Below are 21,537 nucleotides of genomic sequence, written 5' to 3'. Positions count from 1 at the left end.
AATTCGCTGATCCGCCCCTGGCCTATGAAACTCCACCCCTCCACCTTCTGCTGGCGGGGATTGGTGGACTTCCCGCGGCGGTGCATAATGCTTGGTCCCCATGGATGATGGTCACCGGCGAGATCCCGCCCCCCGCCGGCGCTGGGGTCCGGGGGCACTGCTCAGCGGTGCTGGGGCTGGCGCGGCTCGAGCCGCCGCCGCACTGACAGCTCGGTCTGCGGACCATGGAGACCGGCGTCGGCCCACATCCGCTGCGCCTGTTCATCTGCCTGATGCCGCTCTGTCTCGCCTTGCTTTTGGGACCAGGGAGGCCCGGGACCGCCGAGGAAGGTGAGGAGACTCTTGGAGCCTGGGATGCCAAAATACAGGAGGCTGGAGAGCTGGGGTGCTGGGAGAAGGAGTCGTATGGAGAGACTGGAGTAGGTATTGGGGTTTGAAGCAAGCGGGCAGCGGGAAGCAAAGAACCGGAGACACGGAGGGAAAGGTGGCTAAACAACGGAGAAGAGAGGAGCATTGAGGAGCTCGGGGGCTGGAGACCTGGGAGACCTGGGGGGAAGAAAGAGACCAGGAACAGTGGGAGCCAGAGGCGGCGGTTCAGGGGCCGGTGAGACGGACAGGCTGAGCAATTGTATGTGGGAGGTGTGGGGGCAGGGAGATGCGGAGGTGAGATCAGAGTACGGGGAGACGGGATGGAGCCCGAACGGCGGGGGGCTAGGGGACCACTGCGTGGCGAGCAGGAGGTAGAGCGCCGGTGCCGCGGCGGGGGCGCGGGGTCTGGAGGCGAGGGTGGTGGGGCGCGCGTGGGGGCCGGGGTGTGTCTGGGTCCGGGAGCTGCCCGACGTGCTGACCAGGAAGCTGTCCGCAGTGCTGATTTTGAAGCGTAGACTAACCAGCGCTATCCGAGTTGCCGGGTTTGGGGCTGCCCGCTGGACCAGAGCCCGCGTCTTGCCTAGATTTGGGGGAGCTGTACCCTCAGTTGAATCCAGAGGCATACTATCCAGGTGCAGAATCCGGAGGAGCTGGAATCTGAGGCGTTGGCCTCGGGGTTGGTCGGGGCGCTGGATCTCTGATGCTTTCTAATATGCAATTCTGATGTGCTGTAAGTTATACCGAAATCAGGAAGCTGTCAGCGGTCCTGCCCATTGTCGCTGACGCCTCTGGGGCCAACACTCTTAAAGGCCTCACCTTGGAGCCCCACCCCCTTGCTTAAGCTCCAGATGAGGAATCTTCCAAGATTTGGGGATGGCCTGGGCTCCTGTCTCTGAGTTGCTGCTGTGCTGTCCAAACCAGTGCTTCTAGGGACCGATGCTGAGAGCGGAATTCAGACTGCTGGTCAGATGCCATCTGGGGGAAGAAAGTGACTTCAAGCCTCTCTGGTATAGGAGGGGCCATGGCTTTATATATTAAAGGAACCTTGACAGTCTTCCAAAAGGCAGTAGAGGTGACAGCCCCTGGGAAAGGGGCTGGCTGAGGAGATGAGAGGTTTTTATCTCTGTTGCTGCCGGCAGGGTCTCTCTACTTCGTTTTCCCCAGAGACCTTGGGAGTCAAACTAAAAAGGTTCAAGTCTTCTCCATCCCTGGTGACCCCAGACCTCAGAAGAACCCTCAAGTATGAGTGAATTCAGGGATGTATACAGGAATCCTCTGATGTGCTCACTTTCCTCCCTCTTCTTGACACTCAGTTATAATTTAGGGAACCTGGGAAGGCGGGGGGTCACTGATCCCCCATTTAAAAGCCAGTCTTATGGTACTTGTCATGGATTCTGTGCCAGGCTGAATAATGACTCCCCAAATATTTCTATATCCTAATCCCCAGAATCTGTGTATGTTATCATAAATGGCAATAGACTTTGCAGATGCGGTTAAGGATCTTGAGTTGGAGAGATTACCCTGGATTATATGGGTGGCCCAGTTGTAATCACAATAGTCTTTATAAGAGGGACACAGGAGCAGTCAGAATCAGAGGAGAAGGCAATGTGATGACAGAAGCAGAGATTGGAATGGTGTGTTTTGAAGATGGAGGAAGGGGCCACAAGCCAAGGAATCCAGGTGGCCACTAGAAGCTGAAGAAGGCAAGAAAATGGATTCTCCCCGTTGAGCCTCCGGTCTTGCTGACACCCTCACTTTAGACCAGTGAAACCGATTTTCAACTTCTGACATCCAGAACTGTAAGAGAATAGTTTTGTTGTTTTAAGCCACTAAGTTTGTGGTAATTTGTCACAGCAGCCACAGGAAACTACTACAGGCTCCCTCCCTAATCATTGTGGCTACTTTTATTTAGACTACTCACACCTCCTCGTGGGGAGGTATGGAGTGGAAAAACCTTGTTTGTGTCCTTCACCACATTCTCTGTTTCCTCAGTTAGCGTTTTTTTTTTTTTTCGGCCGCGCTGCGAGGCTTAATTGCCCAACCAGGAATTGAACCTGGGCCCTCGGCAGTGAAAACACAGAGTCCTAACCGCTGGACCGCCAGGGAATTCCCTCTGTTAGCAAATTTAAAGTGAACTCACCAAAGGATCTCATACTCCTGAATTTCTGGCTTTCTGACACTTCTGTTCTCCCCTCGCTCTAGTCATCCTCCTGGATTCCAAAGCCTCCCAGGCTGAGCTGGGCTGGACTGCACTGCCGAGTAATGGGGTAAGTGTAAGCCTTTCCTTCCCTGTCCCAAGGATCCTCTGGTGGTCCAGGATTCAGTCCCTTTATCTCCCCATGGTTACATCAGATCAAAACGGTCCTCAGAGCATGTGGTCTCCAGCAGCCCTGGCTTCAAGCCAGAGTGGCCTATTAGAAAACGTTGAGTCTTCAGTCAGACAAAAAAAAAAAAAAAAAAAAAAAAAAGCAAGAAGAGAACTGACTGTGTCTAGGAACAGAAACGTGGCATCTGGATGGAGCCAATGCTGGACGGTGCCTTGCACCCAATAGATTCAGCAAGCAGTGCTGTTGATTGATAGATTGACAGAACAAGCAAGACTTGGAATCCTAAAAGAGGCTTGGAAACTTGCGGTAGTGGTGGGGAGGTGTGGCAGTGTGACAGCAGTTTGGTGTTGTGGAAAGGCACTGGTGGAGAGCCTGGAGACCCCTTTCCTAGCTCTGCTACTAACCCGACGTGTATATCCACTCAAGTCACCTTTCTCTGGTGCCTCAGTTTCCCCATCAGTTGGACTCAGTTGTCTCCAACGTTTCTCCCAGCTCTGCGTCTTATAATTTCAGGGTTGTGTATAGAGAAGGAGGGGAGAAGAGAATGCAAAATGATGGGGAAAGGGGGTTTCAGCCCGAGTCACCGCCAGGGCTCGACCTCTTGGGGGCGCCTTGGCTCTGAGCTGCCCACATCTTTGTTCTCCTCCCCAGTGGGAGGAGATCAGCGGCGTGGACGAGCACGACCGTCCCATCCGCACCTACCAGGTGTGCAACGTGCTGGAGCCCAACCAGGACAACTGGTTGCAGACTGGCTGGATCAGCCGCGGCCGCGGGCAGCGCATCTTCGTGGAGCTGCAGTTCACACTGCGCGACTGCAGCAGCATCCCCGGAGCCGCCGGCACCTGCAAGGAGACTTTCAACGTCTACTATCTGGAAACCGAGGCCGATCTGGGCCGTGGGCATCCCCGCCCAGGCGGCAGCCGGCCCCGCAAGATCGACACGATCGCGGCGGACGAGAGCTTCACGCAGGGCGACCTGGGCGAGCGCAAGATGAAGCTGAACACAGAGGTGCGAGAGATCGGTCCGCTCAGCCGGCGGGGTTTCCACCTGGCCTTCCAGGACGTGGGCGCATGCGTGGCGCTGGTCTCTGTGCGCGTCTACTACAAGCAGTGCCGCGCTACAGTGCGGGGTCTGGCGGCGTTCCCAGCCACCGCAGCCGAGAGCGCCTTCTCCACGCTGGTGGAGGTGACCGGAACGTGCGTGGCGCACTCAGAAGGGGAGCCCGGCAGCCCCCCGCGCATGCACTGCGGCGCCGATGGCGAGTGGCTGGTGCCCGTGGGCCGCTGCAGCTGCAGTGCGGGATTCCAGGAACGTGGTGACATCTGTGAAGGTATCCAGCGCACTGGGGGGTGTGGTGTGGGAGTGTAGCGCGCAGGTGGCAGTTGGGAGAGAGAGAGAGTGTCCTAGGTGAAAGAAACAGGGTGGGGAGTGCGGAAGCCATGGGATGTGGAGCCGGGAGTCCACACATTTTGCGGTGCTTCCAGTGGGTCCAGCCAGAATCGGTGAGTGAAGTTAATGGGAGGTGAATTTGACTCCATATAAGGGGGCATCAGGGACCTATATTTTAGGCACCATGATAAGCACCTCACACAGGCCTTCTTATTTATTCACAGCAATAAAGTCATCATTATCCCTATTTTGCAGATGAGGAAACAGAGACTCAGAGAGATTAACACCTCACTTGCAGTTAGGAAGTGGGGAACTGGGATTTGAATCCAGATTTGCCCAACTCTCAAGTTCTTTCTACTACACCATGCTGCCTCCCCTGTGCATAAGGAAGAATGTTACAGTAGGCCAACTCTATTAGCTAGGGGCTAGTGGAGTTGGTTGCATTACAGGGAGTGAGCTCCCTGTCACCGACAATATGCAAGTCAGAGGCTGGCAGGGGGATTCTTTTTTTTTTTCTTTAAATTAATTAATTAATTAATTTATTTATTTTTGGCTGCATTGGGTCTTTGTTGTTGCGCTCGGGCTTTCTTTAGTTGCAGTGAGCAGGTGCTACTCTTCCTTGCGGTGCGCGGGCCTCTCACTGCGGTGGCCTCTCCCGCTGCGGAGCATGGGCTCCAGGCTCGCAGGCTTCAATAGTTGTGGCTCGTGGGCTCCAGAGCGCAGGCCCAGCAGTCGTGGTGCACGGGCCTAGTTGCTCTGCGGCATGTGGGGTCTTCCCAGACCAGGGCTCAAACTCATGTCCTCTGCACTGGCAGGCAGACTCGTAACCACTGCGCCACCAGGGAAGCCCAGGCAGGGGGATTCTTGAGCTGGAGAGAGAGATTGGGAGGTTGCACTAGATGACTACTAAGATCCCACCCAACTCTCTGAACTAGAATCACTGCACGCCCTGGGGCAGAGCCTCCATGTTGGGGGTTCTTTTGGACTCTCTGGTCTGTGGGGCACCAGGAACAGATCTCTCCTTCTCTCTCCTATCTGCATCTGGAGGACTGAACGGACTGGGGTAGAGAACACAGGGCGTGGATGGATATATCAAATTGACGGTGTCCATGATGCATTCAAGTGGAGGTAGCTAGAAAGTGGGTCTGGAGCTCAGCAACAGAGAGATAGATGCTACTTGAAGCTACAGGTGTGGTTGGGACAGACCAGGGAGAATGTGTGGGGTATGAAGCAAGAGGGCCAATGATGAACTCTCACAGAACAGCACTATATGAGGGGAAGTGGAAGAAATGGGGCCCATAAAAAAGACTGCAAGGCAGTGATCAGAGGCTGGAGGAGAGTGTGATTTCATGGCAGCCAAGGGCGATGGAGGTACCCAGGAACGAATGGCCTGCATTGTTGGTGAGCAGTCAGATAAGGCGAGGATTGGCCAGTGTCTGCCTGGTGGCCCTGGTGAGAGCAGTGTCAGCTGAGGGATGGAGAGAGCAACCAGCTGCAGTGGATTGAAAGATGAAGGCAGCTGAGGAGCTAGAGTCAGGGATCGGAAACACTCTCTGGAGGCGGGGTTTGAAAGGGGAGGAGAGGGCATGGTACCTTGAGGAGGACATTGGGCGGAGAGAGAATTTTTACTGTAGATGTGAGCCTTGTTTACACATGAGGGAGGAGCCAGTGGGGTACCAAGTGGGGTGTGGTGGGAGCAGTAAGCCTCGGGGGAAGAAGTATTTTATTACCGATGTGGATCAGAATTGCTGACACATGCTGCTAACAAAAAGCAGACCACGTTTTAGTCAATTTCATTGTTTTTAAATACTCTACAGACAGTGCCCTACTGCCCGCACCCTAAATGGACTGCTTTTATGGCTCCACTCCCTGTACCGTCACCGGGAAGAGCTAGTAGAGAAGGGAATCACCAACTGATGGCCTCTCTTCCCCCTGTGAGGTAGGAGAAGGGCATCTGTAGCAGTGTACAGTGGAATCCTGGTCTGCCTTATTCACTGCTGTAGCTTCAGAGCCTAGAACAGCACCTGGCTCATATTCGATGCTAAAAAATTGTTGAATGACTGGATCAGGTGTTGGAGGAGGGGGTTTGGATACACACTCTGGGCAATGAGAGGGAGACACACACACACACACACACACACACACACTCAGGAACCCAATGCCACTTCTGACTTTGGCTGAAACCAGACAAAGGCCATTTGTAATGGCATCAACTCTGCCTTGGGGAGTATGGAGGTGGGGAGGATGCCAGGGAAAGCTTCACAAGGGAGGTGTTATTTTGAACTAGGATTTGGAGAAACATAGGAGTTCACCAGAAGAGAAGGGGTGTAAGATTATAGGACAAGATCCAGAGGTGTGAAAGGAAGAGTTCAGTATGGCATGGGTTGGGTGGTTGGCATTGGGGAGCTGTTGGAGGGTTTCAAGAAGGGAAGGAAACGATCAGATTTGTATTTAGAAAGGGAAGACCCTGCAAGTGTCTTCTGCAGCTATTATAGAGCCCTCTCTAAAGGCAGATGGATGTGGAGGCTTCTCTTTTTAGTGACCATGACTCTTGTTCCTTCTCTCCCAGCCACCAGAAGAATTACTGAAAGACTTGGGGTTTCCCTTGGGGGGAAAATCAGAGTGTACGACTCATGTCTTCAAACCTCTGTAGGACTGCCCTGGAGCAGAGGGACCCAAGCAGACATGCTAAGCTCTACAGGGCACATCAAGCCCCTGCAATGAGGTGGCATGAGGGGGGTTACAGGCAGGGAGGCTGCTTTGGACTCAACATAAAGGAAGCACTTTCTAACTGCCAGCATTGTTCAGCAGAGGCGGCCTCAGAAGGAGGTGGGCTCCCCATTACCAAGTATCTGAGCAAAGACTGTGGCTACTGCTAGAAAAGCTGCTGGAGGGTGGGCCAGTGGGAGTTGAACTAGGTGACCCCTGAAATTATAACTCTGAAGGAGGCAGGGGCCGGGAGTCAGGAGTCACTTCCTGAGTCTGCCCCTCAATACAACCTCTTTTAAGCAGAGCCTCTCCAAGTAGAAATAAGCAATGCTGTCTCTGATGGGACCACCCATCTCTAGGACCCCAGACACCCACATACACATGGAGAAAAGGAACCTGCCACATTCTTTCCCACCTGCGGTGAGGAACCCCCCCCCCCCGCCCCCGCAAATAGATCCCTCTCTTATTTCACAATGGAGGTGGGCAGGCCATGCTTATTATTCTCATTTGACTGATGGTTTCTCAAGGCCAGAGAGGCACAGGAAGTGGCAGAGCTAACACTGGAACCCAGGTCTCCTGAGTCCCAGCCCGGGTGGCTGTTGCCCACTAGACCATGATGTTAGCTAGCCCTGTGCTTCATTCTGAAGGCAGACTTCCAAAGCCTCCTGGGCTTTGGAGACCCTGCCCAAAGCTGCCCAAAGCCCAGGACTCTAGGCAACATGGACGCCCACCCCACCAAACCTAAGCCTTGCAGATAATGGGAACCCTCAGCCCTCTGCCCTCTCCTCCCAGACAGGCTGAAAGTTCTTCCCAAGTGCTAGTCTGCATCCCTTCAGCTGTACTATGTCTTCTTGGGGCTGGAGCGCAGCCAGCCTTCCACAAGCAGCTAAACCAGAGGAGAGGGATAGAGAAGTCCTGGCGGGGGCAGGGAACCAGGTGAGGACCACCCAAGCTCTGAGAGGAGGGCCAGGAGCCATTGCTTCCCTCCCTGGCCCAGCTGGGGAGGAATTTTTTAAAGTGGGTGTTTAGCTGTTTCCACTTCAGGCCTGAGTTGGAGGAAGAGTGATTACTACCATTATTGTATAACTGTTGTCTGTACTGGGCTAAGCAGTTTGCATGTTTTATCTCAATCCTCCAAGCACCTTTTCGAGGTAGGTATTCTATACAAGCCTCAGAGAGGTCATCAACTTGCCCAAGGCCACACAGCAAATAAGTGGTGCGACTTAGCTGCAAACCCAGGTTGTTTAGATATAAAAGCCTTTGCTCTTAACCATCGACTCCTGGGGGAGGTGAGAGAAGCAGAGTAACTGAGGAGGTGCCAGGGCTAGAACCAGGGAACTTTCACTGTCCCTCTCCTCTCTCCACCTGCCTGGCTCCACTTTCAAATGGGAACCAAGTGCGTCAGTAGAGGATTTATGATGCATTAACCCCCAAATAGTGGAGGTGGGAGGCAGCTCTGACAAGTTTGTGTGTGTTTGTGTGCGTCAGAGTTTGTCTCTGTAACTGGGAGTGTGTGGGTGTCTGTCTTTGGGTAACTGTGGAACACCCCTTCGAGGCCTCTCTCTTCTGTCCTCACATCAAAACCGGAAAGTTTGGCTCCTTTTCTTCCAGTGGGCGTTAGGGCAGTGTGGTGTGGTCTCTCAAACCAGTCGGCTTTGGTTGGAATCCCTCCATTTACTAGCTGTGGGACACTGGGCAAGTTACTTAACCTCTCTGAGCCTTAGTTCCCTCATTTAAAAAATGAGGATAAAGCACATACCTCGCAGGTTGTTATGAGCATTTAATGAATTACTAAAAGAGAAACACTGCAGTGTTTGCACGTTAAGCGCTTACTAAGGGTTCAGTAATACTACGTTGTTCAGTCACGAGCTGCCACCCCGGGGGCGGTGCTGGAGTAGCTGAGACCCCCCGCCCCCCACTTCCCCATCACAATTCGAGGAGATAAGGCCCACCACAGAGGGGGCAGTCAGGAAAGCGGGGGGAGACAGAGGCTGTGGCGGAGCCCCCTCCTCACGCAGTTCCTCCCCGCAGCCTGTCCCCCAGGGTTTTACAAGGTGTCCGCGCGGCGGCCCCTCTGCTCGCCGTGCCCGGAGCACAGCCGGGCCCTGGAAAACGCGTCCACGTTCTGCGTGTGCCAGGACAGCTATGCGCGCTCGCCCAGCGACCCGCCCTCGGCGTCCTGCACCCGTGAGTCCCCCTCCTGAATGCCTTCCGGATGGTGGGTGGGGCGGTCCATAAGGGCGTAATCGAGGCGTTGTGAGGGCAGGGGTACCACACTCCGCAGCGCCAGGGCGCACGTGGGGGCCAGCGACCCAGACGGCAGAGTGGAGGAAGGGGAGCCTGGGGCGGTGATGGGGGCCGGGGCCCGGGGTTGGAAGAAGCAGGACAACAGAGACAGTCCAGACGGAGGGATGAGGTTAGGCTTGTTCGGGGATCACCGTGTGCGCCGCCTACAACCATCCCCGCCCTCACCTCTCCCAACTCTCCAGCCAGGCGGGGGACTCCCGCCCCTCACACTCTGCTGGGTCCCCAGATCCCCAACCTCATCCCCTCACTGACGTCCTCCCACCCCATCACTGACCGCGCCCCACTCCCACATCCCGGCCCTCACTGCTCCACGCCCCCGTCCCTCCCCCTCACTGGCCCCGCCCCCATCCCGCCCTTCCTCCCCCCGCCCCTGACGGCGCCCGCCTCTGTGCCCCCAGGGCCGCCGTCGGCGCCGCGGGACCTGCAGTACAGCTTGAGCCGCTCGCCGCTGGCGCTGCGGCTGCGCTGGCTGCCTCCGGCCGACTCCGGCGGCCGCTCGGACGTCACCTACTCGCTGCTGTGCCTGCGCTGCGGCCGCGAGGGCCCGGCGGGCGCGTGCGAGCCGTGCGGGCCGCGCGTGGCCTTCGTGCCGCGCCAGGCGGGGCTGCGGGAGCGCGCCGCCACGCTGCTGCACCTGCGGCCCGGCGCGCGCTACACCGTGCGCGTAGCCGCGCTCAACGGAGTGTCGGGCCCGGAGGCCGCCGCGGGAGCCACCTACGCGCAGGTCACCGTCTCCACCGGCGCCGGGGGTAAGGCCTTCCGCACCCCGCGCGCCCGCCCGTCCAGCCCACCGCGAGCATCCCCACAGCCCGCAGCCACCCCGGATAAACTGCGATCGCTGGTCTTAAACAAAAATCCCCGACCCTGGCGACCCCCATCGAGGTCAGCCCCCTTCCCGAAGGCCACGGAGGAGAGATTGAGGATGCAGGTGACTCTGTGCCTCTGGGCCAGAGAGGTTATGAGTGTTAGTGATTCTGCGGGAGCCAGTGCGTGCTCCTCCTCCTGACCTCCAGAAAGCCTGTGCCCCACATCCAACTCTGCAGTTGCCTTGCCTCTCGTTTCCCGGCAAAAGAGGTGGAAGGTTACTCAATCTTTTGCCCTCCCTTCTCAAAAATTTCAGTGGGAACCAGAACCATACCTCCTTCTTTCCTGGCTTAGAAAGAGGGACCCTGTGTGTATCCCTCTGACTTCGTCCCTCGGCCTCTGCAAGGGTTTTGCTGCATTGTCACCCTCTTTCCTGGTCCTGGAAAAGAGCAAGGAAGCACGGAGGGTCAGACTGTAAGGGGCGATAGAATTCACTGGTCAACACATAACAGTCACATTTCGGAGTCTGGAATTGAGATGAATAAATGAAGACCTACAATCCTTTTATACTACACCTTCCTCATTCTTGACATTTACTTTTGATTTGTCTCACTCAGCTGGGGCACAGCTTCAAGTAATCCTTCAAGTATCCTTTGCAAGAAAGATAAGTGAGTGAGTGGTATGGTCTTTTCATATCTGAGACGATATGATCCGTTTGTGACTCTGCTTCCCCGTCTGATGGCAGTTGTATTGCAGAATAGTCTGAGGCCAGGGTAATCTTCATTGTTTTGTAGGTGACTTGAATATGAATGTGTACACACATGGATGTTTGTATAATTCTTTAGCCTACTGGTGAAAATAAAATTTAACCAATATTGACCTCTTTTCATTGAGTTTGGCTAGAACATAGTAAAACTTTGGATCTGCATACTTTTCTTATTCCTGGAAAAATTTTTTTTCAGTTTTTATTTCCAGTTATTACTTTGACTAGAACTTCTGATAACTCTGATCTCTCTCTTAAGACTCTTTCTAAACCTTGAGTTGTACGTCCATTTTCTGATTCTCAAATCTTGTCGCTTCCTTTATCATTTTCAGCTCTTAATCCATTTCCTCTGCCTTTTGGGAGAGATTTCCCAACTTGCCTCATTTTCTGGAACAACAGGTTTTTTGTTTTTTTTTTTTTTACTATCTCTATTATGATTTAACATTTGCTATTGCATTTACATTTTAAAAAATTCAGAATAGAAAAAGAAAAAGAGCACCCATAATCCTATTATCCAGAGATATACAACTACTAATATCTTGGAGTATATCCTTCCACATTTTTTTCTATTTCTATATCCATACCTAGAACTATCTACTATAAAACCCCTTTTGTATAATATACGTAACACAAATTTTTATCTGGTATTTCCTGATAACAATCCTGTTTTGATATAGATGGATTTAAAAATCACGTTAAGGAAATACTCTTCTGTTTCCATTTTGTTTATAAAAATACTAAGCTTTCACTGATTGAGTGCTGCTCTGTGTTTGGCACTGTGCAATATGATTTTCTACATTAATTCATTTAAATCGAATGATAATCATCTTTCAGATGATGAAACTGAAGTCTGAGAGGCCAAGTGAATTATCCAAAGTCAGCCAGCTAGTAGTCGAGACCCATCTTTGAACTCAGGTCTGTCTAATACCAAAGCCCTGCTTTTAGCCCCTTGGCCGTATAATGCTTTCACTTTTTTTAAATTTGTTTTTTATTTATTTTTGGCTGCGTTGGGTCTTCATTGCTGCGCGGAGCGAGAGGGGGCTACTCTTCCTTTCAGTGCGCGGGCTTCTCATTGCGGTGGCTTCTCTTGTTGCGGAGCACGGGCTCTAGGCACGCGGGCTTCAGTAGTTGTGGCACGTGGGCTCAGTAGTTGTGGCTCGTGGGCTGTAGAGCGCAGGCTCAGTAGTTGTGGAGCACGGGCTTAGTTGCTCCGCGGCATGTGGGATCTTCCTGGACCAGGGCTCGAACCCGTGTCCCCTGCATTGGCAGGCGGACTCCCAACCACTGCGCCACCAGGGAAGTCCCTAATGCTTTCACTTTTTACTGAACTTTTTAGAAAAATCAGCAATGGATGTTAATTTTACAAAATGCTTCTTGAGCATCTTTCAAGATGACCACGTTTTTTTGTCTTTGACCTTTCGATATGATGAATTCTATTAATGGATTTTTTCAATGTGAGTTCTTTTTGCCTTCTTAGATTATACCCTACTGCAGATGAGTGTATTATTCTTTTAATATTTGCTGAATTAATTTGCTTATATTTTAATATTTTTTTCATCTACATTTATAAGAAAGTAGTTTTTTAAAAATTATTGTGTTCTTTGTCAAGTTTTAGCACTTTGGGCTGGCTTTGAAAGAGGCACCAGGAATAATCTCTTCTTTTTCTCTGTTCTGGAACAGTTTAAATAGCATAATTATCATTATTTGAAGGCATGCAAAACTGCCTGGGAAACTGTACCTTGCTGATGTTCCCAATCTTTTCTATAACTTCTTCTTGAATCAGTTTTGTTAATCTGTACTTTCATAGAAAATCTTTTGATGATCTTTTTCTAATTTATTAGCCCAGAAACGCTTATTTAAAAACTTTCCACAGTATGTGGAGTTAACTCTACTTTCTCTTTCTTCATGTTGTGTCCTGTGATTTCTTTTTTAGAATTATTCTGGTCAGAAGTTTATTTTCTTGGTTATGACAAATAACCAGCTCTTGAACTTATCAATTCCACTGCTCTTTACTTTTGTCACTTATTTTATGATTTTATCTTTATTAATACCATCCTCCTGATTTCCTGAAGTCTTTTTCTAGGTGAGTTCAGTGCTTAGTTGTTTTTTTTTTTTAATATTTATTTATTTATTTGCCTGTGCCAGGTCTTAGTTGCAGCACGTGGGATCTTTGTTGCTGCAGGCAGGATCTTCATTGCAGCATGCGGGCTCTTAGTTGCAGCATGCGGGATCTTTAGTTGTGGCATGCATGTGGGATCTAGTTCCCTGACCAGGGATTGAACCCTGCATTGGGAGCATGGAGTCTTAACCGCTGGACCACCAGCGAAGTCCCAGTGCTTAGTTTTTATATTACAGTTTTTTTTTTTTTAAAGAAATTCACGTTCTTTTATTTATTTATTTATTTATTTATTTATGGCTGTGTTGGGTCTTTGTTTCTGTGCGAGGGCTTTCTCTAGTTGCGGCAAGTGGGGACCACTCTTCATCGCGGTGCGCGGGCCTCTCACCATCGTGGCCTCTCTTGTTGCGGAGCACAGGCTCCAGACGCGCAGGCTCAGCAATTGTGGCTCACGAGCCCAGTTGCTCCGTGGCATGTGGGATCCTCCCAGACCAGGGCTCGAACCCGTGTCCCCTGCATTGGCAGGCAGATTCTCAACCACTGCGCCACCAGGGAAGCCCTATATTATAGTTTTAATAATTTAAGCCTATGAAATTTCCTCTGAGAATAGCTTTGGTCACATCCAGTATGTTTTTATACATAATATATCACATTGTTCATATTGTCATTTTCTTTGTAGATATAACTCACATACCATACAATTTCACTTACCTTTAAAGGGGACAGTTCAGTCATTTTTCCTAGCAACTATCACAAACTCTCTAATTCCAGAACATTTTCATCATCCCCAAAAGAAACCCATTAACAGTCACTCCCCATTCCTCCCACCCGCTCCTGCCCCTAATAACTACTAATCTACTCTCTGTTTCTACGGATTTGCCTATTCTGGGCATTTTATATACATGGAATTATACAGTATGTGGACTTTTATGTCTGGCTTTTTTCACTTAGCATAATGTTTTCAAGGTTTGTCCATGTTGTAGTATGTGTCAGTATGCCATTCCGTTTTATGGCTCACTTAACGTTCCATTGTATGGATATACCACAATTTTGTGTATTCATTCATCAGTTTATGGACTTTGGACTGTTTCTGCTTTTTGGCTATTAGAGTAATGCTGCTATGAACATTCATGTACAAGTTTTTGTGGAAACATAGGTTTTCAGTCCTCTTGGGTATATACTTAGGAGTGGAATTGCTAGGTCATATGATGTCATAGACTGAATTGTCTCTCCCAGATGCATATGTTGAAGCCTTAACCCCCAGTGTGACTGTATTTGGAGATAGGGCCTTTAAGGAAATAATTAAGGTTAATGAGATCATAAGGGCGAGGCCCTAATCCCAAGGACTAGTGTCCTTAGGAGAAGAGGAACAGACACCAGAGCTCATTTGCTCTCTTTGTGCATACACAGAGGAAAAGACAGGTGAGGACACAGCAAGAAGGTGGCTGTCTGCAAGTCAGGAAGAGAGCCCTCACTAGAATACAAATATGAATCTGCAAGCATCATCTGGGATTTCTAGCCTTTAGAACTGTGAGAAAATACATTTTTGTTGTTTAAGCCACCCAGTCTACAGTATCTTGTTATGGCAGCCTGAGCTGACCAATACATATGGAAACTTTTTTATCTTTTTGAGGAGCTGCTGAACTTTTTGAGGAATTGCCAGACTGTCTTCCAAAGCAACTGTACCTTTTTACATTCCCACCAGCAAATGTACAAGGCTTCCAGTTTCTCCACCTCCTCACCAACACTTGTTTGTCTTGCTGATTTTAGCCATCCTAGTGGATATGAAATGGTATCTCACTGCAGTTTTAGTTTACATTTCCATAATGACTAATGATGTTGAACCTCTTTTCATGTGCTGGGTTTTCTTTTTGCCATTGAGTTATAAGAGGTTTTTTGTCTAATCTGTATATTCTGTATACCTTTGTATTACTTTCCTAGGGCTGCTATAACAAAATACCAAAAATTGGATGGCTTAAAACAAAAGAAATTTCTTGTCTCACACTTCTGGAAGCTAGAAGTTTGAAATCAAGGTGTCAGCTGGGCCATGCTTTCTCTGACTGCTCTAAGGGAGAATCCTTCCTTCCTTCTAGCCTCTGATGTTTGCTGGCAGTCCTTGGCCTTCCGTGGTTTGTAGATGCATCACTCTAGTCACATGGCCCTCTTTTCCCTGTGTGTCTCCACATCATCTTCTCTCTATGAGAGTCCCTCTCTGTGTCTAAGTTTCCCCCCATTCAGAAGAACACCAGTCACATTGGATTAGGGCCCACCCAAATGACTTCATGTTGACTTGATTACCTCTGTGAAGACCGTATTTCCAAATAAAGTCACATTCTAGAGGTACTGGGGGTTAGGACCTCAAAATATCTTTTTTGGGGGACACAGTTCAGCACATAATGACCATTATGATACATGGTTTGCTAATATTTTCTCCTACTCTGTGGGTTGCCACTCACTTTTTTTCCCAACGGAGATGTAATTGACATATAACATGATATTAATTTCAGGTATACAACTTAATGATTTGATATTTGTGTATATTGTAAAATGATCACACAATAAGTCTAGATCATCCACAGCCACACATAGTTACAAGAACTCTTAAGATCTACTCTCTTAGCAATTTTTTTTGTTTTTGGCCACACTGCACAGTTTGCGGGATCTTAGTTCCCTGACCAGGGATTGAACCCAGGCCTTTGGCAGTGAATATGTGGAGTGCTAACCACTGGACTGTCAGGGAAGTCCCAGCAATTTTCAAATATACAATATAGTATTATTAACTATAGTCACCACGCTGTACATTACATCTCCAGGACTTATTTATTTTATAACAGGAAGTTTATACCTTTTGACCACCTTCACCCATTTAAAAAAAAAATTTTTTTAACTTCTTTATTGGAGTATAATTGCTTTACAATGTTGTGTTAGTTGCTGCTGTATAACAAAGTGAATCAGCTATGCATATACATACGTTCCCCATATCTCCTCCCTCTTGCATCTCCCTCCCACCCTCCTTATCCCACCCCTCTAGGTGGACACAAAGCACCAAGCTGATCTCCCTGTGCTATGCGGTTGCTTCCCACTAGCTATCTGTTTTACATTTGGTAGTGTATATATGTCTATGCCGCTCTCTCACTTCGTCCCAGCTTACCCTTCCCCCTCCCCGTGTCCTCAAGTCCATTCTCTACGTCTGCGTCTTTATTCCTGTCCTGCCCCTAGGTTCTTCAGAACCATTTTTTTTTTTTTAGATTCCATATATATGTGTTAGCATACGGTATTTGTTTTTCTCTTTCTGACTTACTTCACTCTGTATGACAGTCTCTAGGTCCATCCACCTCACTACAAATAACTCAATTTCGATTCTTTTTATGGCTGAGGAATATTCCATTGTATATATGTGCCACATCTTCTTTATCCATTCATCTGTCGATGGGCACTTAGGTTGCTTCCATGTCCTGGCTATTGTAAATAGAGCTGCAGTGAACATTGTGGTACATGACTCTTTTTGAATTATGGTTTTCTCAGGATATATGCCCCGTAGTGGGATTGCTGGGTCATATGGTAGTTCTATTTTTAGTTTTTTAAGGAACCTACATACTGTTCTCCATAGTGGCTGTATCAATTTACATTCCCACCAACAGTGCAAGAGGGTTCCCTTTTCTCCACACCCTCTCCAGCATTTATTGTTTGTAGATTTTTTGATGATGGCCATTCTGACTGGTGTGAGGTGATACCTCATTGTAGTTTTGAGTTACATTTCTCTAATGATTAACCTTCACCCATTTTGCCCACCTCTCACCTCCACCTCTGGCAGCCACCTGTCTTTCACTTTCTTAGTAGTGTCCTTTGAAGCTCAGAGTTTTAAATTTTGATCAAGTCCAGTTTATCTATTTTTCTTTAGTTGCTTGTGCTTTTGGTTTCATATCTAAGAAACCATTGCCTAAATCAAGGTCATGAAGACTTACACCTGTGTTTTCTTCTAGTATTGTAGTTTCGACTAAAATTATTTTATTTTATTTATTTATTTTTAAATTTATTTTCGGCTGTGTTGGGTCTTTGTTACTGCACACGGGCTTTCTCTAGTTGCGGCGAGCAGGGGCTACTACTCTTTGTTGCAGTGCGCGGCCTTCTCATTGCAGTGGCTTCTTTTGTTGCGGAGCACAGGCTCTAGGCACGCAGGCTTCAGTAGTTGTGGCACACAGGCTCAGTAGTGTGGCTCGCGGGCTCTAGAGCTCAGGCTTAGTAGTTGTGGAGCATGGGCTTAGTTGCTCTGCGGCATATGGGATCTTCCCGGACCAGGGCTCGAACCCGCGTTCCCTGCATTGGCAGGCGGATTCTTAACCATTGCGCCACCAGGGAAGTCCCCAGTGTTTACTTTATAAAGTAACTATTGTGGTTTTCTTTGAGGGCTAAGGTATGGTAAACATTTTAACTATTCTATGGCTACCTTGAAGCAATGTGTATTATTTTTATACTTCAGTGTTCTCTCCTCCTCCATCTCCATATATATTAAGTACTATATTATTCAATTCTTCTATTTTCTTCTTATTGTCTACTTGATGTTCCAAGGACTAAGAGGTTTAACTTTCCCATTCTGCTTGTAGTTTTGTTAAATTCCTTATATTTGTAATGACTTTTAAATATTTTGATTTTGCTAATGCATTTTTAGTTTCCCTACACGCCTTTCTCACTTTCTCCACTTTTATCTCATCTCATCCTGTTTCTTTTTCTTCTCCATCTGTTTTCTCTTCGTGGCCTTCTGCTCCTATTTCAGGAGGCTGTGTTTTCTTTCATCTTCTTGAAGATGCCAAACAGTCTCCTTACTTGTTCTTCTAACTGTCATATTAATCGCTCTTAAAGATCTGCTCCTCCTGAGTCTTCATTTTTTAAAGAAATTTATTTATTTATTTTTGGCTGCTTTGGGTCTTCGTTGCTGCGTGTGGGCTTTCTCTAGTTATGGCGAGCGGGGGCTACTCTTCATTGCGGTGCATGGGCTTCTCATTGCGGTGGCTTCTCGTTGCTGCGGAGCATGGGATCTAGGCATGCGGGCTTCAGTAGTTGCGGCATGCAAGCTCAGTAGTTGTGGCTCACGGGCTCTAGAGCGCAGGCTCAGTAGTTGTGGCACACAGGCTTAGTTGCTCCGTGGCATGTGGGATCTTCCCAGACCAGGGCTTGAACCCGTGTCCCCTGCATTGGCAGGCAGATTCTTAACCACTGCACCACCGGGGAAGTCCCCTCCTGAGTCTTTAGAGTAATACTTTTTTTTGCTTATTCAGAAATATTTTTTCATATGCCCAATTTCTTAGTGTTTTCTGTTTACTTGTTCTCGAACAAGGAAATAGCTGATGTTTGCCAAAAAAAACAAAAACCAAAACAAGATACATGAATTGTCCTTTTTACTGGTTTGTGAGGCTTTCAGCTGCAAGTAACAATACGTCTCAGTGCAAATGACATTTGACTGAAATGACTTATTAGCTTACCTAAGAAGAGGGGAATTAGATCTTGGTTAATTCAGCAGCTCAACAGTGCCCTCAAGGACCCAGGTTCTTTCTTTCTCTCCACTCTGCCATCCTTATAACATAGGCTGGCTCCTTTATGGTGGCAAGTTGGATGCAGCTGCTCCAGACATCATCATGTCCTTACCATCCAGGGCAGAAAAAGAACTGTTTCTTCCTTGTTGGTATCTTTTTTTTTTTTTTAGTTGTGACTCTATTCCTTTATTTCTTTTTTCTTAATAGATCTTTATTGGAGTATAATTGCTTCACAATACTGTGTTAGTTTCTGTTGCACAACAAAGCGAATCAGCCATATGCATACACATGTCCCCATATCCCCTCCCTCTTGAGCCTCCCTCCCATTCTCCCTATCCCACCCCTCTAGGTCATCGCAAAGCACCGAGCCCGTCTCCTTGTGCTATGCTGCTGCTTCCCACCAGCCAGCTATTTTACATTCGGTAGTGTATATATGTCGATGCTACTCTCACTTTGCCCCAGCTTCGCCCTCCCACCCCGTGTCCTCAGTTGCAGGGCAGGAATAAAGATGTAGACATAGAAAATGTTGGTATCTTTTTAAAAGCCAGAAACCTTTCCCATAATCCCTTCTCCCCTTAGGTGATTTCTCCTTTTGTTGGCCAGAACTGGATTATGAACCCAACCCTAACCCAATTATTGGCAAAGGGAATGAGTGCACACAGATGTTTTAGAACAATCAGAATTAACCTGAGTCATCTCAGGGCAGACAGTAGACCCTGAATCAAAAACTGGGCTCAGTCAGCAGGGAAGGGGGACATGGCCGTTGAATAGGTTTCCAGTAGTGTCTGCTGTACTCTCAGCCCCACTTTGGTGCTGACTGATCTCATTACCAATCTACAGTGGGAGGGCAGGTGCTTGGGCTCAGGTTTTAGCTCCACTGTCAGGATTTATCAGGCTTTCATCTAACATAGCTCTGCGGGGCTGAAATGCAACCTTCTCCTACCTCTATATCCTGGCCATCTGATAACTTTCAACAAATGCAGTTTTAAAAAATGACATTCCTGGCTCTTTCCTATCTCTGCCCTCCATCTGTATCTACAAGGGATTGTGCCCCTTCCTAGGATGTTTCATCACTCTTCTTCCCTTTGTGCCTACATCTTTTCTGGGAGCTGCCATCTCCAAGTGTATCTAGGCTGGGAGGCACTCTCCGGGGATAGGGAAGAACACTTTTCCTCCAAAGCAACTATGCAGTAGAGTGATGGCTGTGCATTCGTTGTCCAGTTGACAAAGACCTTGCTTTTTTTTTTTTTTTTTTAAGGGTCAGACAGTGGGAGGAAGGATAAAGGATCTTCCAAGTTATTTTTAGGATGGGAGGCAATGTCACTCTGTGAGCAGCATAGCCTGGGGGTGTACTACAATTGTATTTTTCAGTCCAGTACCACTGGCTTTATCATAGGTGGAAATATGCCACTCTACTCCCCATCACCCCATTCTGGCAATCAGCTGTCAAGATTAGTTTACGGTGACATTCTGTGTTTTCAACTCTTTCTGTATCTTTGGGTTTTAATTAGAATTTGGGAGAGACTGGAGGTGGAGGCTGGTAGATGGTTACCATTTAAAACTGGAAGCCATGTTTATACGCTTTTCTAAGAGTGAGCTCCATGTGCCCTTCTGTCCACTTCCTCGGCCCATTGCCACCTGCTGTCCACTTGCCCTCTATCCCCTGAAGTCACCAGGAACCTCCACATTGTTAAAGCCAGTGGGCACTTTGAATCATCTTGCCCCGTCTCTGCTCAGCATATGACACTGCCAACCAGCGGCTCCTCTTGCTGGTAAACTTGGTATTTGATGCTTGTTCTGTGGCAGGTATTGTGCTAAGCTCTCCATATGCATTAATTCATAAAATTCTCACAGCAGGCCTAAGGAGGTCATTATTGTTTCCAATCTACATATAAGGAAACCAAGGCTCTTGCTTGTGGCCCAATAGCTAATAACTGGAAGAGTCAGGAAGGAACCTTCCTAAATGTTCTCTTCCCTGGGCTTCTGCAGCCTCCTTTGCTCCTGGTTTTTCCTCCTACCTCTCTGGCTTCTCCTTTCCAAGCTCCTCTTCCTTTGCCTGCCTTTTCTTGGGCTTGTTTCCTGAAAGCTTTGCCTTCTCTCTCTCTGTGCATTGCCCTGGGCAGTTTCATCGAATCACCTCCTGATGGCTCTCGGATCTCTATCACCCTCCCAGATACCTTCTGGGAGCCTTGGAACCACTTATCCAGCTGCCTTTCTGGCATCTTCTCTTGGGAACCTCTCTGCTCAACACACTTAAAAGTGAAGTCATGATCTTTCCTCCCAGTAATCTGGTGGTACCTTATTCTGGCATGATTACACTTTTGTTTGTTTCTTTTTGTTTGCTACTGACTGTCCCCCCATTATCTAGACTAGGTTCTCAAATCTGTCTGCACACTGGAATCATTGAGAAGCTTTTAAAAAAGATGCTAATGCCTGAGTCCCACCCCACAGAAATTATGATTTAATTGCTTTGGGTTTATGACCTGGGCATCAATACTTTTTTTAATTGTGGTAAAAAAACATATAACATGAAATTTACCAAATTAACCATTTTTAAGTGTACAGTACAGTAGTGTTAACTATATGCAATTATTGTACAACAGACCTCTAGAACATTTTCATCTTGCAAAATGCAAACTCTATACCCCTTGAACAACAACTCCTCTTTCCCCCTCTCCCCAGACCCTGGCAACCACCATTCTACTTTCTAAGAGTTCGATTACTTTAGATACTTCATAGAAGTGGAATCATGCAGAATCTGTCTTTTCGTGACTGGCTTATTTCACTCAGCATAATGTCCTCAAAATTCATCCATGTTGTTGCATGTGATGGGACTTCCTTTTTTTAGGCTGCATAGTATTCCATTGTATGTCTACATCACATTATTTTTTCCCCCAGCTTTATTGAGATATAATTGAATTACACCTTTGTGTAAGTCTAAGGTGTACAATGTGATGATTTGGTGTCTGTGTGTATTGTGAAATGATTGCCATGGGAAGGTTAGTTAACACATCCATCACCTCACATAAGTATGTTTTATGAGTCTGGTGAAAACATTCAAGATCTCTCTTAGCAGTTTTCAAGTACACCATGCCATACATTAGATCCCCAGATGTAATTCATCTTATAATTGGAAGTTCCTACCTTTGACCAACATCTCCCCATTTCCCCCACCCCCTAGCTCTTGTCAAAAACCAGTCTACTCTCTGTTTCTATGAGTTT

At 48.2% G+C, this 21,537-nt stretch overlaps 1 protein-coding gene across 1 annotated transcript in view; it reads left to right on the top strand.

Annotated features, from left to right (window-relative positions):
• The first annotated feature begins 224 nt into the window (after positions 1 to 224).
• EPHA10 (EPH receptor A10) overlaps positions 225 to 21,537 on the top strand; it is a 41,698-nt gene continuing 20,385 nt past the window's right edge. Inside the window, exons 1-5 of the mRNA XM_057554461.1 lie at positions 225 to 330; positions 2,572 to 2,636; positions 3,348 to 4,026; positions 8,826 to 8,981; positions 9,500 to 9,850. Of these exons, the coding sequence (XP_057410444.1) occupies positions 225 to 330; positions 2,572 to 2,636; positions 3,348 to 4,026; positions 8,826 to 8,981; positions 9,500 to 9,850 (1,357 nt within the window). The remainder of the gene's footprint in view (positions 331 to 2,571; positions 2,637 to 3,347; positions 4,027 to 8,825; positions 8,982 to 9,499; positions 9,851 to 21,537) is intronic.

Source organism: Balaenoptera acutorostrata, chromosome 1 (genome assembly GCF_949987535.1).
Source record: "Balaenoptera acutorostrata chromosome 1, mBalAcu1.1, whole genome shotgun sequence".
Classification (NCBI taxonomy): domain Eukaryota; kingdom Metazoa; phylum Chordata; class Mammalia; order Artiodactyla; family Balaenopteridae; genus Balaenoptera; species Balaenoptera acutorostrata.
This window is presented reverse-complemented; position numbering and strand designations above follow the sequence as displayed.